The sequence below is a fragment of the Pezoporus occidentalis genome, unplaced genomic scaffold (genome assembly GCF_034315485.1).
Source record: "Pezoporus occidentalis ecotype Australia unplaced genomic scaffold, CSIRO_AGI_Poc_V1 ctg197, whole genome shotgun sequence".
NCBI classification, from domain to species: domain Eukaryota; kingdom Metazoa; phylum Chordata; class Aves; order Psittaciformes; family Psittacidae; genus Pezoporus; species Pezoporus occidentalis.
The window spans coordinates 20,260-44,693 of NW_026913822.1; the positions used below are offsets into that span (position 1 = coordinate 20,260).

General features: G+C 42.2%; 1 protein-coding gene across 4 annotated transcripts in view; it reads right to left on the reverse strand.

Annotated features, from left to right (window-relative positions):
• The window catches only part of RHOBTB3 (Rho related BTB domain containing 3), a 32,309-nt gene extending 18,755 nt beyond the window's left edge, over window positions 1–13,554 (reverse strand). For all 4 annotated transcript variants that reach the window (XM_062617470.1, XM_062617471.1, XM_062617469.1 and 1 more), the window contains exons 1-4: window positions 13,389–13,554; window positions 12,937–13,153; window positions 5,675–5,867; window positions 3,192–3,343 (exon numbers count right to left, since the gene is read on the reverse strand). In XM_062617470.1, coding sequence (XP_062473454.1) covers window positions 3,192–3,343; window positions 5,675–5,867; window positions 12,937–13,153; window positions 13,389–13,390 — 564 coding nt within the window. In that variant the 5' untranslated portion in view covers window positions 13,391–13,554. The remainder of the gene's footprint in view (window positions 1–3,191; window positions 3,344–5,674; window positions 5,868–12,936; window positions 13,154–13,388) is intronic.
• Between the last annotated feature and the right edge of the window lie 10,880 nt (window positions 13,555–24,434).

Consider the following 24,434-nt stretch of genomic DNA (forward strand, 5'->3'; position numbering starts at 1 on the left):
CCCTTGTCCTATCATTGTTTGCCACTGAGTAGAGCCTGGCTCCATCCTCGTGCCACTCCCCCTTTATATATTTATAGACACTTATAAGGTCACCCCTCAGTCTCCTCTTCTCCAAACTATAGAGACCCAGCTCCCTCAGTCTTTCCTCATAAGGGAGATGCTCCACTCCCTTAATCATCTTTGTTGCCCTGCGCTGGACTCTCTCCAGCAGCTCCCTGTCCTTCTTGAACTGAGGGGCCCAGAACTGGACACAATATTCCAGATGGGGTCTCACCAGGGCAGAGTAGAGGGGAAGGAGGACCTCTCTCGACCTACTAACCACCCCCCTTCTAATACACCCCAGGATGACATTGGCCTTCTTGGCCACAAGGGCACAGTGTTGGCTCATGGTCATCCTGTCGTCCACTAGGACCCCCAGGTCCCTCTCCCCTACACTGCTCTCTAACAGGTCGTTTCCCAACCTATACTGGAACCTGGGGTTGTTCCTGCCCAGATGCAGGACTCTACACTTTCCCTTGTTATAGTTCATCAAGTTATTCCCTGACCAACTCTCCAGCTTGTCCAGGTCTCGCTGGATGGCAGCACAGCCTTCTGGCGTGTCAGCCACTCCTCCCAGCTTAGTGTCATCAGCAAACTTGCTGATAGTACACTCAATTCCCTCATCTAAATCATTGATGAATATATTAAATAGTACCGGTCCCAGTACTGACCCTTGAGGCACTCCACTAGTTACAGGCCTCCAACTAGACTCTGCCCCATAGACTACAACTCTCTGGCTTCTCTCCTTCAGCCAGTTCGCAGTCCACCTCACTACCTGATCATCCAGACCACACTTCCTCAATTTAGCTGTGAGGATGCTGTGGGAGACTGTGTCAAATGCTTTGCTGAAGTCAAGGTAGACCACATCCACCGCTCTGCCATCATCCATCCACCGTGTTATTTCCTCATAAAAGGCTAAGAGATTGGTCAAACATGATTTCCCCCTGGTGAAGCCATGCTGACTGCCCCTCATAACCCTCTTATCCTTGATATGCCTTAAGATGGCACCAAGGATAAGGTGTTCTATCACTTCCCCAGGGATGGAGGTGAGGCTGACTGGTCTATAGTTACCCGGGTCCTCCTTCTTGCCCTTTTTGAAGACTGGAGTGACATTTGCTTTCCTCCAGTCCTCAGGCACCTCTCCCGTTTCCCAAGACTTGGTAAAGATGATGGAGAGTGGTCTAGCAATGATTTCCGCCAGTTCCCTCAGCACCCGCGGGTGCATCCCATCTGGACCCATGGATTTATGGATGTCCAGATTGCTCAACTGATCTCTAACCCATTCCTCATCGACTAAGGCAAACCGCTCCGTTGACCTGACTTACCTAAGGTCTCAGGGGTATAGGGCTCTTCAGGACTGCCTGCAGCAGAGTAGACAGAGACAAAGAAGGCATTCAGTAACTCTGCCATCTCTGCATCTTCTGTCACCAGGGCACCCATCCCATTCATCAGCGGGCCTACATTGCCTCTGGTGTTAGTTTTGTCTGCCATGTATTTGAAAAAGCTCTTTTTGCTGTCCTTGACCCTTCTCGACAGGTTTAATTCTAAGGAGGCCTTAGTCCTCCTAGCTGTCTTCCTACATCCTCTAGCAGCAGCCTTATATTTCTCCCAAGTGGCCAGCCCCTGCTTCCATGACCTGTAAACTCTCCTCTTCCACTTGAGCATACCCAGCAATTCCCTATTTATCCACGCAGGTCTCTTGGCCCTCTTCCTTGACTTCCTGCATGTCGGGATGCTCTGATCTTGAGCACGGAAAAAGCAGTCCTTGAATGTCAACCAACTATCTTGGGCCCCTTTACCTTCAAGCAGCCTTGCCCATGGGATTTCCCCTAGCAATTGCTTGAAAAGGCCAAAGTTTGCCCTGCTAAAGTCCAGGGTTGCAATTCTACTTGCTATTCTACTGGTCCTACCACACAAGATCCTGAACTCCACCATCTCGTGGTCGCTGCAACCAAGGCAGCCCTCAACCCTTACTGCTTCCACCAGACCCTCCTTGTTAGTGAGGATGAGATCCAGCAGCGCTCCTCTCCTGGTCGGCTCATCCACCATTTGCAGGAGGAAGTTATCATCCATACACTGGAGGAACCTCCTGGACTGTGGCTGGGTTGCTGAGTGGTCCTTCCAGCAAACATCAGGGAAGTTAAAATCCCCCACGATGACCACAGCCTGTGACTGTGAGGCCGCTCTCAGCTGCCTGTAGAAGGCCTCGTCAACTTCCTCACCCTGATCTGGGGGTCTGTAACAGACACCCACAACAGTATCGCCCTTGCCAGCCTGCCCCTTAATTCTCACCCACAGACTCTCAACTCGCTCGTCATCTGTCCCTGGACAGAGCTCGGTGCATTGTAGTTGCTCCCGCACATAAAGAGCAACCCCACCACCCTTCCTGGCTGGCCTGTCTTTCCTGAAAAGGACATAGCCCTCCATGACTATATTCCAGTCATGTGAGCTGTCCCACCACGTCTCTGTAATTGCCACCAGATCACAGTCTCCTGACTTAACACAGGTTTCCAACTCCTCCTGTTTATTTCCCATGCTGTGCGCGTTGGTGTACAGACATTCCAGGGAGCGAGCTGAGCACACCGATTTCACCCTAGGATTATAGGTGGCCTCCCAGTCTTCATCAGTTCTGGAGTGCTGCCCCACTGGGGCAAGCCCAGCTACAACCCCATCCCCCTTCGAATCTAGTTTAAAGCTCTCCAAATGAGCCCTGCTAATTCGTGCCCCAGCATCCTTTTGCCTCTGTGAGACAAACCTTTGCCACTTGTCATTGTCCAGAGTGGTGCCCTATAAAACCAGCTGTTATCAAAGAATCCAAAGCCCTGCCTGCAGCACCAGTCTCGAAGCCAATCGTTTATGGACTGAATCTCCCCATTCCGTCCCGTATCATCAGTGGAAGATGGAAGGAGTGAGGAGAAGATCACTTGAGCCCCAGACTCTTTCAGCATCCGCCCCAAGGCCCTGTAGTCTTTCTTCATCCCCCTCAGACTGCAGGAAGCAGCTTCCCCCCACCTGTCTGGAAGACCAGCAGCGGGTAGTAGTCTGTCGAGTGCACCAGGTTGGGGAGCGCCTGAAGCCTCTGAAGCTTCCTCTCTGAAGCCCTAACATTTGGGGGGGGCATCCTGCTTTCAACCCAGTGGTTTCTCACTCACCACGCCTCCAAAACATTTCTGTATGTAGAAGTCATTGAGAGTGTGTAGCTCGAGGTAAGTGGCTCCTAGTTCCTTGGCAAGCTGAACTCCTTCAGCAGTGGTGACACAGCTCCTTCTGTCCAATGTGCACAGTGGGCAGGTACAAGGCACTCCTAGGGAAAAAAGTGGCACAAACCAACCATATTTGTCAAATAATACAGAATATTTAACTTCTTAACTGGAAAGATGCATTATTTAGAAAAGAACAAAGAGGGAAATGGAAACAGCCGTTTTATATTAAGAAATCTCTAAATATGGGGGAAAAAAAACCCAAACCCAACTTCTTATTAATTAGTTCAAAATATTACTGGTTCTGCAAAGCTCAGTGTAAATAACATTACTGTTATTTTACATTTGGTTTTGCCAAGGCTGAAAAGCCAAGCAGGACTTCCAGAAACCAGGACTGACTTAAGGCCTGTCTACCCTTCTATGCACAGGTGTTGTACTAGCCTGCTGGTGTTACCAATCACTATTGCCACCTTTAAACTTGTTCAATTACTGTGGCCTGCCCATGCAGGAAATACGTACAGTAACAGAAAGGGAAATTTTGCTGTCTCTTATGTACATACTGTGGAATATGGTTCAATTACACATCGTTTAACATAAACCTTTTTTTAATCTAAAATAGGTAGTTTTAAGATTATACCAGTTAACTGATAAAAATCTGTTAGCCACCTTAGTTCAACTTTGCTTAATGCCATGGATGCATTTTCAAATGTGCTGTGCATGCTCTTCATTAATTTCCTCTGCTCAGACCTATGGGTAACATGAAATAACAGTTTATTTGGTTTTTTCTTTTATTTCTTTTAGCAGCATGGTTTGGTACTACAGAGGATTAAGATCTTAGTACTTTGAATGAGCAACCTGCTGTGTTCACAAATACCTTCACAAATAGAAACAAAAGAGTTCTGTGTGCCCACAGCAGTTCACTCCAGCAGGTCCCAAAGCGAAATGGTAACTGGAAAGCCTGACTTCTCCCACAGTCACATTATTTTGAGAGGAAGGCAGAAAAAAATTAGTGGAAAAGTAAAATGCCAGTAGCAGAGTCATTCAGACTGGTGGTAGACTGTGCTTAAATAAAAAGTGTAATAAAAGGCGTTGGAAAGACAAACATTATTTTAGCAAGACCTTGTCTTTAGAATGGCAGTTTTACTACCCCTGTATAAAACAAAGCATAAAAACATTTGAATGTTATGAGTGAACTACTAAAGGGGACAAAATAAAGATGTAATTGTTAAGAGATCTTTAACAGTTCTTTCTCAATTGCTGAGTAAACATATATATATATTATAAGCAGACCCTGGAAAACCAAGAATTACATTCACAGACAACACATTTCATATAGCTAAATATTCATTTGTACATTAAAACAAAAGGTCTACATCTGCATCCATCATGTCTCTCATTCATAGCAGTAAAGACGCTCAGAAACACTTGTTTTAGTCAAACTCATAAAGTAGAAGACAACCAACAGGATCAAATTTTGTATTCATGGCTTAGTTAAAAAAAGAGAAATCAGGATCCACGAGTAAAAAGACCATATGAAAATCAACAAAAGAACAATGCAAACCATTTGGAAACACGGAGTAAAGTCTGCATGTTTGTTCTATTGGTATCTGTGGTACTGTTTCTGAATTTTATTTCCCTGTTGTAAACAGACAGGAGTTACTAATGTTTACCCAAACTGTGAACATATTCTCAGCAGCCTTGCCTGTGTCAGCTGCTTGTAAATCCATTTAGCCCTTACACAGTTGTGTAATGGTGATTTTCATATTGATTAAACAGAAATACAATAAAAACTTTAAATATTCAGTGTACAATTGATTTGAATTGTTCTCATAGCAGACTACTGCTCAGCCTGGACAGGGCATTGTGTGAGATCATAAGCTATGCCACAGCTATACCATATCTATACCACAGCTACTCTGCCATGAGAGGTCAACTCTGTTGATGAAGCAGCATACAGCACTTCGTGGTACCCAAAGGGTATCCATTCATCTAACAACATCCCTGAGAATTTTGAGGCTTTTCCCACTCCAGTGGTTGCAAACTGATGGACTTAATCTCATTCAATGGAAATAATTGATACCTGAGACATAACAGTAGAGAACTTGTAACCATAGGGCTCATCTCATGCACCCAAATGTATGCTGCTTCATCCAAGGGACTAGGTTTAATCTCTGTGTGTGATGTCTCCACAAGTAGACTCATTGCAGGGGTCAAAGCAGGACAGTATGCCCTTCATCACCTGGATTAAGCATAATAGTCTTTCCAATACACCAGTCTATGGAACCATAATACATGTACATAGTGCTGTCATCCTGACAAAGTGGATTTTTCCAAGTAATTGCAACTTGGAAAAACAACCGGCTTCTGCTGAAATTACAGCATAACTAAATTCCAAGTCAGATTTTAACTATTACTCCAGGAGACTGGATACATACCGTTTTTTCTTGCACCAATAGCAGAAATTATTACTGGAACTGAGCAGTGGTTTAATGTTTTTTTTATCATTGGGATGTAATTGTCCTTTAGTTCTTGAAATGAAGTCTTATCATTGACAGAGTATTTAATTACAACAATATCAGCTCCTCCAATGAGACTGCGGGAGGTATACCAGTCACTGTCAAATATATCCTAAACAGAAAAAACATTGATCAAGAATTTTCTCTCTATAAAGGAAAGGTGAAATTCATTCAGTGCTCTTAATGCAAAACCTTACAGAAGTATTTTTAACAGATAACTTCATCTCTTATTTGAAGACATGCAACAAAGAGCAGAATTCATGCTTTGTAATTTCCTTGTCTGGAGAACAAGCTGTTCATTACAATGAACAATATATCTCTCTTACGAATTCAGGAATTCTTCAGGAAGAAGAAAAAATAGGGTTTATCCAGGAATATACTTAGCAGGGAAAAAAAACAACTTTACTGTTTAATTACTTAACTTCTAAATGTTTTTATTAAGGAAATAAAAGCTGCTTCAGTGGTAGAGGTTTGCAGCAATTAATACAAAACCATTATTTACAACATTTTATTGAAAGAACTATGTCACATAGCTATGAACTTTTAATACAAGTTTCATCAATTGGGTGTGACTTTTTATCTGCCTCACAAGAGCTTCCACATAGATTTAACAAGTGTTAGTGTGTTCACTTTTAGTAGGACTGTATGCAATTAATAAGACAAAAGTTTAAGGGAATAAATGAATACAAACAAAAAAAAATAATACAGAATATTTAGTTTCTCCATGCTGGCAGACAGGAAGCATGCCTACTGCCTTACAGTTTCCTTCTAGCTGCTGTCTTCAAGCACAGCCCAAGTTTGCACATGCTCATCTCTGTGAGTAAAGCGATAACCAGCATTACCACCAGCAAAGTCTAGGGCACAGGTGCACAAATATGCAAGAACTCCACCACAAGTTCAAGCCTTAATAATAAAAAAATGTTTATAAAAACTTCTTACAGAATGTAAGATGCATTTTTTACATGTAGTCATTCGTTTGTACATGGTTTGTAGCACATTTAACAACAGAGAGAATTCTCCAGTGCATTATGACACCATTTCCTGTTACAAAACAGCAAGGTTTGGGAAAGATTTCTAAGTTAATAGAAATCTGGCTCTGTTCATATGTGTTAATAAACACATATGTTCATATGTTAATAAACACATATGTTCATATGTGTTAATATGAACACAGCCACACCCAAGGAAAGAACCAACTCTGACTCTTCTGAGTAGCTTCAGCATAAATCTAGTCCTGACTGACAGCTGAGGACAGAACCGCCAGACACCAAAGTGCCTGGGGCTGTGGCTCCATCCTGACAGCAGCCCCACCAGCAGCAGAAGAGAGGACTGATTCACATGCAGCCATGCACTCTGCTCTAGCCCCAGACCTCAGCCTGATTCTTGAAGCAGAACACTGTTCAGTGAAGTATCAGCCTGAAAATCCTTCATGCCCTAACCTGAACCAGCGGCAGCTCTAGTGCTCTTCTTCTTGGTGAGAATCTCAACAGAGTATGTTGAAGAAGACTTTTTTGTCTGCATGTGCCTGCTCATGCATATAACAAAACAGTGGCTTGAGAAGTCAATACCATATAGCAAAATAATCTGATAATAAAGGGTTTGTTACTTTTTTTCCCCTAGTGAAAATAATACTAATAAGAAAGCCATTACATCTTAGGAGGGGAAAAAAAAAAGGACAACAAAAAGAAAATATGGCCATTACCTCATACAATTTCCCTACCCTTCTTACACTTTGCCCAACTTGCTGTATTTCCATCTCTGCGGGTGTGGGGAGAACTAGCAAAATCATTACTGAAAACAGCCAAACAGATGTGCAAATACACCTCTTTGTTTAAATATTAGAGAAAATAAATCCTATGGAAACATGGCGCAGGCTACAACAGCTTCCCAGACACACATAGCTGCGTGTTGCAGCAGGTTTGTGGAGGTCTATGCTTTCAGCCACTGCCCCATGCCACAACTGCATTGTTTGTTCATCCTACCAAGAAGGATTTTAACAAAGTTTATGAAGCTCTGGTGGGGATGGACTCCACCTTCCTGGGGTACAGGCCAGCCCTGATTACATCAAGAAGTGAAAAATGCAGAATGTGCCAAACCAACATTTCATGACACCCCCTGTCGCTGTTGTGCGGTTTCCCTCTGCTCTCACATATGTGATTTAACACTCTCAAGAGCCCATTCTTTAACATGAATGTGACATTTAAAAACACAGAGGAGACCTGTTTCCAGACGCCTTGTGGTAATTATTTTTACTTCACATCAAGCATAGCATTGAGTGCTCAGATTGCTGTCCTGTGCTGGGAAAATTCTCCCAAAACATCTCTGACAGCAAAGGGTTATTTACCCAAAGCATCACTGACACAGAGCACTTGGATCCTTCTTGACTATGTCTTTAAGGGAAGCTTTCATGCAAAAGTGAAACAGGGAATTTCTTCATACAGTGAACAGCAGCTCAGATTCAGGAATAACCTTAAATCTGTCTATGAAATTCATGTAGCAGCTACTCCTCATCATGCATCCTGCTCTTGCCACGGTCCACTTCCCAAGACAGCCATTGGCAAAAGGAAAAAGTAATTACAGCTACAGTTATTATAATATGACCTTATTAATTATAGTTATACTTCTGCCTTTAAGCCTCTCAGGACTTATTTGAAAAAAAAAACTTCATTCTTTCCTTGCATGTCTCCAATATACATGTCTCACAATACATTCTTGCTGTTAGTAAGCCATACTTCTCAAGTATTAACATTGAAAATACAGCCTTCAGTTTGCCTACAAAATCGCATGACCCCCAACAGGACAATACATGCTTTGTTCAAAATAATTTATGAATGCCTTTGTGGAATTGCAGTGAAATCCTGAGCACAAGTGCCCTTGCAATGCCCACACTCTGTCTAAAAGCTGCTCGCAAATGTCCCCATGTCCACCTAGTCTCTGGGGGGGCAAGGAAGCCCCAGACCATTTACCTGGGTTTTCCCAGGATCCAAGAGAGCTGCACTGGGAATACTGAAAAGCTCGTATCTCTCAAGCACCCATTTACAGACCCGTTTGCCATTAACAGACCCATTCTCCATTACCACAGCCTTCTTTCTAGCGATGCTTTCCACACCACATACCAGAGTCTTCCCCATTTTTTTCAAGGTTTCACCGCAATTTCTAACCAGTCAGGTCCGCATCATTCCATAACTCCCCTGAATTTACTTAGCTAAGTAAGACGCAGCATAGAAGGCCCTACCTTCTTCAAAAATAAAATTCAGACCATAACCCTGGAATGCTGCTTCTGTTTTTCCACTTAAAAGCTTTCCAAAACAGCTGTAACTGGTTGAGCTGACACACATCCCCTTCACCCCCCAAGAAATAAATAAATAAAAGCTAGCATTGTCCTTTGTTATCCTCGCATAAATTTAATGACTTCATAGAAAGCAATAATAAAGAACACAGTAGGGAAAATAACTTATCAGGATATATCACTTGTATAAACTTCCAACTTCAGATGGCCAAGCTTAAAAATGAGACAGGAAGACATATTAAAAATTTAAAAGTTTCAAGCTATGGTTTTGTATTGAAGCAGTAATTAATGTTGATTTCTAAAAACAATAAATAAAATTAAAAAGTGGATCAGATTCCTTTATCTTCAAAAATAATAAGGGCCATCCAGTCTAGCCAGCACAAAGAGCGCAAGGATGCTGAGGCAGGAAAAAGCCAGGTAACTACACTGTGGATGTGCATAAGAATGCTCACAGGGTTGAAGGGCTGTAACACTCCTGTATCCTTATAGTACTGCCCCATGTAAGAGGGGAAAGAACAGGAGAGTTAACTCAGGTAGGTGAGACTCACAGTGAAGTTTTAATTCTGCCACTTATTTTCCAGCATCATAATTAAATTAATCAAAATACAAATTAGAGCTCCTGTTTCATCCTTTATTCTGTAGCTAAGAAAGATACATTTGCCACCAGATATGACAAATTTTGCCTGCACTTTTTCTTTGGTTTTTGCTTGTACATTTGCAGAAGCACAACAAAATTCAGTGTAAAGTGACGAATGCTGCAAACTACGCACGAGCCAATATAATGGCAACTGAGTCTCAAAGACTGTCAAATCTGATACAGATTGCTAAATAAAGCAACCTTTTGCAAAGGAAATCTTAAAATTCATCTTGCATTTTTACTCCTTTTAAGTTACTAGCTCCTATACTGAAGTTTATCCCCAACCCCCAAATTAGAAAATCTGGGATATGATAGTTCAATATGTTTTATGAGAGCCCAACTTGAGCATGCATTAGCAACTGGTCAGCTAATAAGATCACAATATTCACCATGGATGTTAGTACACATGTATGTTTTCCCTAGTTCTTGTATCTTCTCCCATCTTAGGTCTGCACTTTTTGTCAAAACATTTTCCAGCCATGTGAATCACAAGAACATGGGTCCTGTGCATCTGAGAGATACCAGCACACAGCTTTGCAAGAGCAGTGAAGGACACAGTGGGCCACAGTGATATACCCAGTGATTGACACACGAAGATCAGTGTAGTTTTAGGAACAGTGGCATTTTCCCCCAGATTTTGAAAGGTATGCTCTACCCCTATCTCTACGATCCTGTTTCATCTGCATGAATAACACCCTCCCTAAATTCAGCACTTCCATCCTGCACCCAGCAACTGCCATGAGAAAGAGTTTTCACAACATGCTGATGCTGTTTTACACGTTGGCAAATATGATTTTATCGGTGTCATTTCCAAGCCAAGCAATAACAAAGAATATAGTAACTGCACAGGCAGTTAAAATATTTATGGAGATATGAAAGCAGCAGTCTCACAGCAGGCTGGAAACACCATTCCCCTGTGTCTGTCTGTAACACTTGATGGGCATTGCCTTGGGTAGTCATGCCCAAGAAGCTTTGCTTCCTAGCTCTGCAGTTTGGCAGCCACCTTCATTCACCTTCAGCTTATAAAATACCACACTCCCATGGCAGCACTGCTGCTCTCTACCGGTCATGTGCCCAAAAGGACAATCTCACCACAGCAGGGTTGACCATATGGTCCAGACCCTCCAAGTTTCCAAAAACCATTAGTACACTGGCACTGAAGGCTGTTGGAAAACTTTAATGCAGGCATCTGAGATACACAGTACATAGTAAGATATCCTATAACATAATAAATCAGGAATACCAGGAAGACACCTGAGCTGTTGACCTGTCCTTCAGACTCACAAAGCTGAGCAGTGTCCTAGCTTGGAGAAACATGGAGCAGAGGACTGAAGCATGAGCAAATCCACCCTGTACCACATTTTGTCTTACTGAAGGGTCCCTCCTTGCACTGGGGATCTCTACTTGATAGACTTGCATCCATGCTGCTTTTCCAGACTGAGCTGTAGAGGACAACAACAGCTGAGCACCCTTGAGTTTGGAGATTCAAAGCTACCAGTGTGCTCATTACCAAGTTTATGTCTAGGACTGGCTTGCCTTAATCATGTGAATTTAATCTGGATGAGATACAAATCTCATTTAAACGCAAATCTGCCTTTATGTTACACTCACATGATATAGGTGGAAATAATGCAAGGCCCACCATACCACCACCTCTATGTTTCAGTAACTTGCAGCAAGAATCCTTTTCTATGAAGAAAAGTCAATTACTTGAGGCAGTGTCAACTAACACTCTGAAATTCTTGCACCATCTCCCCAGGCTACCAGATGAACAGTCCTGAAAGGACAACCCTGACATAACAAACCTCAAACATCCAGACTCTGGAAAACAATCCTGTTCCACCTAACCACAGCAAGAAGGCAGCTTCACTCAGAATGAATAATGTCCTCTACTCCATGTACCTGAGAAGTCTTCTACTAAGTAAAACATGCCAATTATTCCTCATCATTCCCAGTAACCTCCTGCCCTCCTTTAGCTGAGAGAAGAAAAGCACAAGAGGCCTCAGAAACATATACGAGGCCTCAGACAATACCAAGCTAGCTGTTCAAGGGCAAAAATGGTAAGTTCTCCAGAACTAAAGAACCCTGTTTTGTAGAAGAGCAAATGCAAATGTAAAAACATGAAAACACATGAACTGTGTCTCCACTGCAGGTTCCTTCTTCCCCTTCTCCAGCTATCCCTGCTCGCCTTCTCACCCTCCAATCCTCTGAAACACTCTGTTGAAGTCATACTGCCTTAATTTATTCAGGAGCTTTAACTCATTGCTGTGCTCCAATGACTTCAGCAAACTGCATGGGCAGGTCACATGTAGCTTCAAAGACTAAACCCAGGATCCCTCAGTCCATCTGAACCAGTGTCAGGAAAGTGCAGCTGACAAAAAAGCGTGCGAAGCACAGAGCAGAAGGGTAGCTATTGAGTTTTAAGATTACAAACTGTATGTATTTCTGGAACTATTGTGATTCTTGGAGATCCCCGAAACAGTTTCCCTTGCAGGACAGCAAAAATCAAACTTAAGGATAGAATTATGGAGCTGAAACTTATTATTGTTGTAATTTCTAAAAGCTGCTAAGCTGTATTTTCTTTAAGGCTACTAAGTAGTCATTAAATATGTTTTAATTCAGATTACCAGTATCATTTCTTACACATTGATCTGCTCATATTCATAACTAATGTCTCCTACTTACTAATGAACATGCTAACAACTTGGAACAGTGCCAAAATCCATTTTATTTACCTTCAAATAAAGGAAATAATGTTAAAATGTTATTTTTTTTTTCATAACAGAAGTAAAATGACTCCATACGCAGTTTTTTACAAGATACCAAGTCTTCTAATATGTTATTTTTCAAAGCCAGAAAACTAACTGCCTTTTCATTTTTAGAGAAAAAAATATATATATGTTTTGTTTTATTGTTTATCAGTGTTTGAAGGGAGTTCTTGTGATGAAGTGTCACAAAAAGGAGGTTCTTGTTTGCCTCCGGATTATCTTCAATAAAGTTTTCACTCAATAGCACAGCTGAAAATACCACCTTCCTGCAGAGGAGGTGGGCAGCAGCTTGTTAATGAGAAACCTTCTGCAGCACCTATGACTTTGCATCATTTGCTGGCTTATGCTTTATGTGCTTTTGTTATTTGGAATAATTACAATGTGAATAAAATCTGTCAATAAAAAAAGAAAAATTAAGATATATTTTCATCCTATTAAAACAGCTTACAGTTAACTCCAGTTGAAAAGACAGAGACTGATCTCTTACCCAGACAGGACAGTCGCGTACCACCAGTCTGACATTTCCAAACACAGAGGCTTGGTACTCAGTAAAAGCTGGGTTTCCAACGTGACTGGCAGACAAGCTGCAGTCAATCTCAGAAATGAGAGCACTTCTCCTGAGATAGCTCCATATCAGGCTTGGCTGCTGATTGTCCTCAGAAGGCCCATCTGTTTCATTCCCAAAGGCTGCAATATTAACCGACCTAAAATAAGGACAAAGCTGCATTAGCAAACACAAAGCGCACGGATGAAAAAAACCAAACCCTTAAGTCAAAACTAACAGATCAATCCTTCAGAATCCTCTTCCCTCCTTAGATTTTAACACCCCCCCACACCCCCTCCCCTTCCTCCGTAATCAACAGCAAAACACATACATGATCTCAACTCCAACAGCAGCATGAGAGCAAAGCAGAAAAGAAACCTGGAAATGCTGCTTACATTACAGATCCCCAGCTGGCTTGGATTTGTATTTGTTGGCGTCCACGCTCAGCCTCGCTGCTGTGACTCCAAAGCTCTTGCTGTGTTCCCTCGCCTGCAACCAGCCGGGCTAACTTAGCGCCTGCGGTGCGCAGCGAGGGGCTCCAGCCGCACGCCAGATGCGCGGCGGCAGCAGCAGCGGGAGCAGCAGCGGCAGCAGCAGCAGTATGAGCAGCCCAGGCAGCAGTGGCTGTGTCGCCCAGCAGCTGTGGGGAAACCCGAAGCCTAAGTGCGACCGTCCAGCCGGGCAGACACGGCCATCACATCATTACGTCAGTAAGCAGGAGCGCAGCGCACGCGACGGGCAGAGCAAGCTGACGTTGCTGAAGAGCCAACGCTGAGCAGCTGGGTCAGCAGAGGCAAACAGAGGCGCTCAGTGGTAAGGCAGTGCTTGCCTTCCAGGCTCCTGCAGGAGAAGGACCAACATCATGACACTGAGTCGCTGCCACAGCTCCTCTGTGCTATTAGGAGAGACCAGCACCGAGGGACTGTCACAGTGGAAGAAGAAAGCAGTGTAAAGACCCTCAGTTAAAGTATTTAAACTTCTTGTTGTCAAATAACATCTATCTTTTCAAAATCAGGTTGACAATTTCTGAAATGCCATGTGGATTTTTTAGCATACACATGATGTTTAAAGCACTGTTTTCAAAATGGACACTCTGTAATTAAAATGAACACAAATACCTGAGACCAAATCCATCCTACAATGGCATGTTCTCTGTCAGAAAATACTTGCACATTAGAGTAAAAAAACCCAACAAAACAGAGTAAAAATATTTTAGGTATCCTAAATGATAAGTAAACGCTCCCTATTATGTGAACACATGGTGCTGTTAATCCCCCAGGCAAGAACTCAAGCAACACCGGTCTTAATATGATTGTCAACAGAGTAATTAACAGACCTTTTCCTGCAAGAGTCCATACTCTGAGAAAGATACTATTCCAAAATGGAAAAATGTGGGAGGTGACAACTGATGCAACCGCCAAAGTTTTATGCCAAGAGTGTATTGACTGGCTGAGCCATTTTTAGAAATCATAAACATTAATACATATTTTATGCTAATGATCTCAAATAGCATTTATATTTTTTATTACAAATTTTACAGGGCCTACTGAAAAAAAATCCAGCCAAACATAAAGCAAACCAAACAAACAGATAATTTACCAACAGTTTTGTTTCCCTGTTTTTTATCACATGCCAGCTTCTTCTGCTTTTCAATCTAGCTTTCCTTAGAAAGCTAAGATGACAGGTAGAGGTTTTCTTTCTGTTTCCCTCCTAGAAAAAGAAGTTTGAATATTTAAATTCAAACTTGTAGTGGTTTAGCTGTTGAAAATGAGGAAACCTTTGAGAGAAATGTTCTTTACAATACTAGTGTAGCTAAATAAGCAAATAAATATACACACACATATACACATACATATGTTTACATACTTGGATTGGAACTAGGTGATCTGCAAGGTCTCTTCCAACACAACCATTCTGATTCTGTGATACGTATACACATGCAATCTTGCACACAACACACAGAAAATACAGGCTGGTAAATAAGGCAGCCGTAGTGAGAAGTGACCCAATTAACACAATTAGCATAGCTCCAATTAGCATAGCTTAGTCTTTGCTGTGGACCTAGTTCTGCCCAAGTGTATGAGGCAGAGATGGAGGGTGGCAGAAAACACTGGCTTTCATTTCACTCCTTCCTTGAACCACCTGGGAAACTAATTAGAACTGCTGGAAACATGAACCTTGGCAAATTATGCAGATGGTGAATGTGGCACTCATCTCACCTTGCGAACAGCACCTAAAGGTAACAGACTGAAACACCACAGTGTTTTAGTAACTTTAGCAATCAAATTCGAAACAACATGTAAAAGGTAAGCACTAAAACTGGATGAAAGTGCCATCTGTTCTTCTGTGGAAGTAGGTCTATAACCCCATTTCTCTCTGCATTGCTGAGGGACTGTGTAATACATTTCAAACAAACAAGCAAAAAGTAGAAAAGAAAATGAGTTTATTTTTGCAGGGTGATAAACCTCAGGAACAGAGAAGTTTCTTGGCACCCCTATCTAGATGCATTCTGCAAGTTACATGGGCACTTAAAGGGAAAGCCATAAAGATCCATTTAAAGGAGAGATGAAGATTATAGAGGATTGCTTGGCACCCCTCTTTGGCAAACTGGAAGTCAAATATCCTGTATCAACAAACTTTTCAGCCATCAGGCAGTTCCCATTGCTGCTGACATACAAAGACAAAACAGCAGTAAAGGGAGTCTTTAACAGCGTTCAGAAAAAAAAAGGCATACTTAGCCTCACACATTTTACACTGTGACATTATTATTTTGTTTCAAGTTATCTCTATGGAAGCTTTCTAGCTAGTATCTCAGATAAGCAATGAAAACAAATATGCAGTCTTTGCTGACAAAAGGGTAATGACATTTTTCATGGCAAAGAAATAACTGCAGCCAAGTCCAGGAGGAAGGTTTTTTTAGACTTGTGGAAGCTGTAGCCTTACTTGCACTGATTCACATGTGACTAACTGGCCCGTATTTTCAGGACAGTGTGGGAGTTCAATGCACTTGGATTCAAAGCTGTTGCCAAGCACACTCATTAGCTGACTCTGCATGTGGCACAGAGCTGCTGCTGATGTGATGAACAAGTTTAGGTGCATGAGAAACTCACTGCTTCTGATGTGACTACATCCTGTCCTTCATTGTTCTTCCTTTTCTTACACCAGCTTTCAGCCCAAAACCCAACTTCTCATCCCATCTTGCGGCAACTTAGGTTCTTTACAAACTTTAATCAGCTTTGCAAAAAGCTTCTCAAAGGCTTTTTGAAAATGCAAGAGGATTATTATGCCCACAGGACCCCCTTTATCGGCATACTTACCGCCCTTCCTCCAAATGTCGATTATGCCAGACTTCACTGGAACCTCTCCACCACCTTCACAACTGATTGTGTTCTCCATACGTCCCTTGATTTCAGTTTCTATCACAGACTGTATGATCTCACGAGGAATGGCAGCCAGTCCTATCATTTTGGCATTCCTCTGGCCCCACTAAAGCATTTTTTGAACGTATTGGTAGCCTCCGATGGCTGGGTCACTCAACCTCCAGTGATAGAGGTTTCTGATACGAGTTTCTGAGGAACTCTCTTGTAAATGTTATCTACTCCTGACCACTTATTCACATCTACTGTAACAGTTTTTTATTTACTTTCAGGTCAAGTAATGTAATATCAGCCCAATATTGAATCAAAAATATGAAGGAGGTGGAAAATGATCTGATGGGAGGAGAAGAAGAAAGACAAATGACACTTCTAATATTTAAAGCACTGCTTAAGTGGTTTATTATGTGGCTTATTAGTATGCTTACATTTCAGTGTTTGTAGCAGAACAGAGCTATGGAAGCAAAAACTGAATTGTGGAAAGCCCCTAATACTGTGAGGGTGAGCCACAGATTACCAGAAACCAGCTCTGTTGCTGCAGAAGTCCAGCACAAGGGCTGCCCTCCAGGCCTGCTGCCCTCAGCAGTGAAGACAACAAGGTCCTGTATATCAAAAGGGCTCCATCTGGTGCTTACATGCTTCAACCTGCTGCAGAAATGAAGGATTAAAAATTCAACATGCTGCAGAATACACCCTGTTCACACTGGCAAGAATCCCCATCTGTGGTTGTACAGCTGCACCTTGTAATTCTCATGTCATTGTTTAACAAGTGTTGTTAGTTTCACTAGAACACAAGCCAAAGGATTAAAAAAAACAACCAAAAACAAGCTATCACCCTGAGGTGGATGCGGACCATTATGTCATGCAGAGGAGCACCATCCCCACCCCAGCCTGCCCCGGTTCTCCATACCAAGGCTTGTTGGCTTGGCCTGTGGCTGAAGCTGAGCTGCAGGAGAGGTGGGCATGCAGCAAGCACCAAGGGGAATGGTGTAGGGGCAGGTGCTCCCACCAGAGAGCAGGGAAAGGTCTCTCCTGAGGTGGCATGGCCAGACATATGACCAAACCACCCTGCAGGTCTCTGTTTGCCTGGGTATCTCCTTCCACAATGTATTTGGAGAGGTGTGGGCCTGCCTGGGCAAGAGATGCTCCTGTAGCTTGGTGTAGGGGAGGGATGGCATATGCTCAGCATGTTTTGAAAGTTCTGGGCTATTTTAATCCACTTTATGATCCCCTGGATAAGTGCTTAAGACTGAGTGACCCAGTGCATCAATTCTACAGGGAGAAATGCCTCAAACTACTTAATGGGGTCCTGCAGAAGCTCTGACCTTTGCCTGCCCAAAGTTCTGTTCCGTAATGTATACAGTTTCTAACTTTTCTTTACTAAAAATATATTGCAAGAGTGTGGGTAGCATTCATTACAACAGGTAAATGAAAACAATCTAATAATGTTGGTTAAACATGCGATTTAATATGCATTTTAAGAAGAGAAAATTAAAGAACGAAGATTATACCCAGAGATACAAACGTCTACCATATCCTATATGGATATAAACAACAGTTACTCACCTATCAAATTTGTAAGTTCTCAGCAAGTCATAAATGACACATCATCAGGAGTAAGTTTCCTGCTTAAAATTACATTCTAACCCTTTTTATACAACTGCAGCTCTCCAGAATTAAAAGATAGAGCACATTGTTCATCAGGTCCTTATACAGATGTCAAACATCTTCCAAGTGGCCACTGGATGGCCATGATCATATTTTAAAATACGATTTCGGTTTCCAAATATCCAAAGTTCCATTTCAGTGCTAGACTTTAAATTGGCTGTTTGTTTTTTACTATTTATTTTCCTGATTTCCACTTTCTTATTTTCCCTTCTGTTATGATTTCACTGCTATTTAATACTCGTTCTAGCTCCCAACCTCCTTTGCTGTCCACATACCTGTAACTACAGGGAGGTATATCAAAGCAGCAAGAGAGAATGATCTGTGTGTGGTAACTGAATGTTTTTATGGATTTGAATATTGTCCTTCCTGCTTTCAGCATAACAGAAAATCACTTGATTTTACTCTCACAGTCTCTTGCATTCCCCTGCACTCTGACATTTCTCATACCAGAACAGAAGCCCACTCTCAGGCTGCTCAGGAGCCTTTCCTGGGCGACAAATGTGCATGCGATGTAAGAAATGGCACGTGATAAAAGGACATAAATGAAAGTGTCTTTATAAACAGATTATTTTTGAGAACAGAAGCCAGTGAATGACAACTTTCTTGCCTCCAGCCCCAGGTATGTAATGTATAGTCACAGAAGGGTTCAGGTTTCAGCTGCTGTCTCTGAAGGAGCGTTAATTGAGGTCTCACTACTGAACAGCTTATCTTTACAAAACTAGGAGGAATTTAGTATCTTCAAGGTTTTTCCACCATAAGTCTAAGGGCTGACAGGTGGATGGTAGGGACAATGTGACTTTCTTAAGTGTTGATTCCTCTGGAAGCAAAGCTGGCAATCACTCCCTCTGAAGGGGAGGGAAATAGAAATACCCAGCACTGTGTAATTTTTATTTTCACAGTGTTGCCTTGGTATAGTTTTGGTGTTGGTTGGTTTTTGGTTTTTGGTGTTTTTTTTTTGTTTATTTATTTGTTGTTTAGTTTGAAGTGCACATCTGCACTAAATGCCTCACCTGTGAAATCACTGAGGCAGACCAGGACAAATTGTGTAAGTTTTCCCGCAGCAAGTTTTCAATAAAAAAGCTGACATTTTATAAAAATAAGAAAAAACAGCTCTCCAAATGAAAAATGAAACCTTGATTTAATCCACAAGTCAGCACGGAATTTTCATGCTTCACTTTGAGGTAAATAAAACCACAAATTACCTTGTATTTGCTGCTGGTCTAGAGTTTGCGCAGATATAAACAGACTGATTTGTACTAGGTATTTTCTGGTAACTAGCTTTAGTGTCTAATGCTTTATTATTAGTATTGTAGTGGCAAGAAAAATGAGAGCAAAAGATCAGGCTGGTCGGTATGAAAGACGGTCTGCTCAGAAACAATCAATAAGGATTAGGGTCTGAATTTTTCATATTTCAAATAAAGACCACTTACAGAAAAGAGCAAGAAGAGGATTTTTGCTGTATTATAACAATATATGACTCTTGATACTGCAGAAAAAATAAATAACTGCTAAATAGTTTAAGTTACTGGCAAGTAACTGCAAAGAGAGCTGTTTGCACTGAATGAAAAGAACACACATGCAAGTTACACATCAGGTTTGTATTCCACTTAGTGTCTACAAAGTCCTAGCAAACCTTGCAATAGGTAAATTGTTTAAACTTCCTTTTTGACTTGTGGGTTTTTTTTTTCCATGGCAGGTGTGCTGCTTTTTAATGGAAGTAAATGCTTTATGCATTTCCCTCTGCTTCTATTAACCTCACAGTAAAACATTATGTCTTATTAATATAAAAGAATGAAATTTTGTCTGAATTTCATAAATCTTCTTTCCCCCTTTCTTAGAAGTTAACTTTTTCTGTACTTAAGCATAAATGAGAACAAAGTTGGTATTGTTCATATTAATAAGCTGCTACAGATGAGGACTCACTTCAAGAGCAGTTGATGTCATCTACCTGGACTTGTGTAAAGCGTTCGACACTGTCCCACACGACATCCTTGTCTTTAAATTGGAGAGACATCAATTTGATGGATGGACCACTCGGTGGATAAAGAACTGTCTGGATGGCCGCACACAAAGAGTTGTGGTCAATGGCTCAATGTCCGGCTGGAGACCAGTAACAAGTGGTGTTCCTCAGGGACTGGTGTTGGGACCGGTCTTGTTTAACATCTTCGTTGCTGACATGGACAGCGGGATTGAGTGCGCCTTCAGCAAGTTTGCCAATGACACCAAGCTGTGTGGTTCGGTTGATATGCTGGAGGGAAGGAATGCCATCCAGAGGGACCTCGACACGCTTGTGAGGTGGGCTGATGCCAACCTCATGAAGTTTAACCATGCCAAGTGCAAGGTCCTACACCTGGGTGGGAGCAATCCCAGGCACAGCTACAGGTTGGGCAGAGAAGAGATTGAGAGCAGCCCTGTGGACAAGGACTTCAGGGTGTTGGTCGATGAGAAAATGAACATGAGCTGGCAGTGTGCGCTTGCAGCCCAGAAAGCCAACCGTACCCTGGGCTGCATCAAAAGGAGTGTGACCAGCAGGTCGAAGGAGGTGATCCTGCCCCTCTGCTCTGCTCTTGTGAGACCTCACCTGGAGTATTGTGTGCAGTTCTGGTGTCCTCAACATAAAAAGGACATGGAACTGTTGGAACAAGTCCAGAGGAGGGCCACGAGGATGATCAGGGGACTGGAGCACCTCCTGTATGAAGACAGGCTGAGGAAGTTGGGGCTGTTCAGCCTGGAGAAGAGAAGGCTGCATGGAGACCTCATAGCAGCCTTCCAGTATCTGAAGGGGGCCTATAGGGATGCTGGAGAGGGACTCTTCATTAGGGACTGTAGTGACAGGACAAGGGGTAACGGGTTAAAACTTAGGGGAAATTTAGATTGGATATAAGGAGGAAATTCTTTCCTGTTAGGGTGGTGAGGCACTGGAATGGGTTGCCCAGGGAGGTTGCGAATGTTCCATCCCTGGCAGCGTTCAAGGCCAGGTTGGACAAAGCCTTAGGTGGCATGTTTTAGTGTGAGGTGTCCCTGCCCATGGCAGGGGGGTTGGAACTAGATGATCTTAAGGTCCTTTCCAACCCTAACTATTCTATGATTCTATGAACATTCACCAGCCACCTTTTCGTTTTCTCTGTAGCACTTTAATTCTCTCATTACACTCCAGATTAAGAAGAACTGAGGGTGTAGTCTCAAATCTATCACCAAGGTCATAGCACAGGGTTGGGATAGCAACTATGACCAGATAGCATTAAAAAGGTTCTCTTCTCAAAACTAAGCTGTCACTTCCACCTTGAGTGAATGAATTCACCACAGATGGGAAAAATTTGTAGCTAATCTTAAAGATTCTTTTCCTTACTAGAATTCTTAAATAAATTTAGGCAATTCACTTCAAACAAATATTAATGGGCAGTGACTGACTGTATATTTCTCATTTTCTTCGCACTTTATGCTGTGATTCATTTAAGTATGGAGTGTTTACCTGGAACAACCACTGAAGAAAGCTGTTTTTTCACATGAAAGAGCTGTATGTTGTTACGTACTCAGAAAAAAAGAACAACAAAAAAAATAATCCCAGACAAGTTTTCAGTATCTCAGTTCAGAGATATCGGACTGGACCTGAAGTTAAGAAACACCATTTATGTTAATTTTTTGCCTCATTTGCCAGGAATAATTGAGATCATTATCCTTCGATCTTGCTAGAAAATTGTGGTATGTTTTTCAATGAAAACTTGGATATTACAATGGTACAATTTGAGACATTCACAGAGCAATTAAGATATGAAATCATAGAATCATAGGATCAGCTAGGGTGGAAAAGACCTTTAAGATCATCTAGTCTAACCGTTACCCCAGGACTGACAAAGCCACCACTAAACCACATCACTGAGGGCCTCATCTACATGATTTTTGAACACCAAAGACAGTGACTTCACCACTGCCTTGGCCAGCCTGTTCCAATGCCTGATTACCCTTTGTGTGAAGAGGCACTACAGCCTCCTTTCAAGTAGTTGCAGAGTGTGTTAAGGTACCCCCTGAGCATTCTCTTCTCCAGACTAAACACAGCTCAACAGTCAGAGAATGTTTTAACACATAAGAAGCCAGCTACTGGACATTAGGTCTTCCATCCTGCAAAACGGTATATGCACCTGTGTCTTTATTCAGCTACTGAATTTTCCTAAACTTGCCTCTGCACCAGTGAGCGCTAATCAGGGAGCAGTATCAGATTCCAATATCTTGGTATATAAGCTTTCCGTTAAAATCTCCCTGCCTTTATATCTCTCCAGAAGTTTTGCCCCTAACTTCACAGCTGTTGTGGGTTTGCATTTGAAAAAGGGTGGTGTGATACCCAACTCCTGTACTGCAGCACACCAGGAGAGAATGAACTGTGCATGTTAGTAAAATTGGATTCTAACACAGATTAGGTTGTGCTTCACAGACAGACACTGTTAGCACTGTTTCAGAAAGTATCTCTTAAGTTGTGCCCTCATTAAAAAGCACTGATTTTCAGCTGGTACGATACCCCTAGGATTGAACATCTGACTGAAGGCATCATCTCTCAGCTACCTTATTTGCCGTTCAGCATGTGCTGAAGCCTAGCAGCTAGAGCTTTATGTACAGAGGTTTGTATAATATGCATCTTATATGCATAAGAATGTACTTAGCTCCTCTCAATCCAAATTAAAACCTAGGTACCATTCCCAGGGACCATGCAGTATTGTGCCAAAATCCTGTCTCAGCAGAGAAAGCCCCACCTTCAGCAGAGCAGGATGTAGCTAGTCAGATATGTGTGCTGTTAGGTGGATTAAAAATGATCTTGCAAAGAGTGAGAGCTGCTTGTTTTGGAAACATAGTTTGAAATAAACACCTGAGGTTTCCTGGCTGTTGGGCACCTTCCCCTCCACTGGTCCATTTCCTTGACTGGAAGGGAACTTTGGAGGTGGGTGATACATGAAAGACCTTGACAGTGATTTCATTAGCGATATTAATTCTTTATTAATGTGTATGTTGCTCCGGAGGTACAGAGATGACATTGCAAAAGCCTGGTTTATGTTCAACACCGGGAGTTTGTCAGTGATCCCAAGATGAAGTTGCACTTTTTATTTTATCCAGAAAAACTTTGACAAAATAAACTGATACTCTCACTCTTCCTACCCATTCCCAGGTCCAACCCAGCCTTGCCATGCAGCAGTCAACAGTGGTTTGCAAAATACTCTGATCAAAGTCATCTAAGGAATGGGCATAGACCATCCACGTGCACTTCTAGCTTTTGCTGGCAACCACCTGAACCACAGCAGCTATTGCACAAACCACGAACTTCTCATGGAGGTGAGGATTTCATTAGCAATCAGTAATAGTCTGTAAAGGAATACACTGTCCCTTCGGGTGCTGACCACAGCTGTAGAGTGACAGGTGAGCCCTGCAGAGCCAGGCACAGGGAGGGTTCTGGAGCTTTCTCACAAGCAGAACTATATGTGTATGAAATGGCTAAATATGTCATTGCTTAAGTAATGGTAAAGCTAGTTACCACAAAGTGCACAACAGCTGCCTTTTGCAAGGGGCAGCAACTACAAGCTGTGTCACTTATCTAGAATCTCAGGAAGGAGATTTAGAACAGCTCCAGTTTTGTCATTTTTGAACTTAAAAAGAGAAGAAATCCAGTTAATTTTGTTTAGGACAAAGGAATGTCTGGATTCCTTCCTCTTTCCATTTTGCCCTGGGGAAATATGGGGAGAATTTGGGCAAATGCCAAAACCATGTTTAATATTACTTTTGTTTCACTTTCAGAACTTACACTGAGAAATACTCATCAATATATACCAAAACTAGGGAACATTTTAAACGTTACTTTTTGCTTCAGTTTCAAAACTATGAAGTGCAGGTAATATTATTGACCAAGGAACTGACTGATAGAAGTTGAAAATGTGGGCTATATGAGGCAATGTTATTGACTTACTCTATTTTACTCTATGACCTTTCTCAGAAAGGATTCTTCCATGCTGCACAACATGGAAAAATTGTGTTCATAGAAATGAACAGGTAATTACTGCTAAAGCTTGCATTGTCCAAATTAGGGAAGCAAAGTCTATTCAGATAAGAGATCAACACAGAAGCAGCACACGTTTTTAAATGCCAGAATATTTTGTCTGTATAGTTAATCAGTTATCAGTTGTTAAAAAACAGAAATGGAAAAAGTAACCAGGATGCCTCAGAAGTAGCTGGAGCAGGAAGACCCCGCTGGTTGAATCTGCTGTGGAACTGGCTCTGCCACAGCACTGCTAGCAAAAGGCAGGCTCCTCAAACATATTCCCTCACCCCACACATCACCACAGGCTGAAGTACCTCTCCAGCTATATTATTTCATTCCCTATCCCCTGCCTTCTCCAGTAACCTTCAAAACAGCTGCCA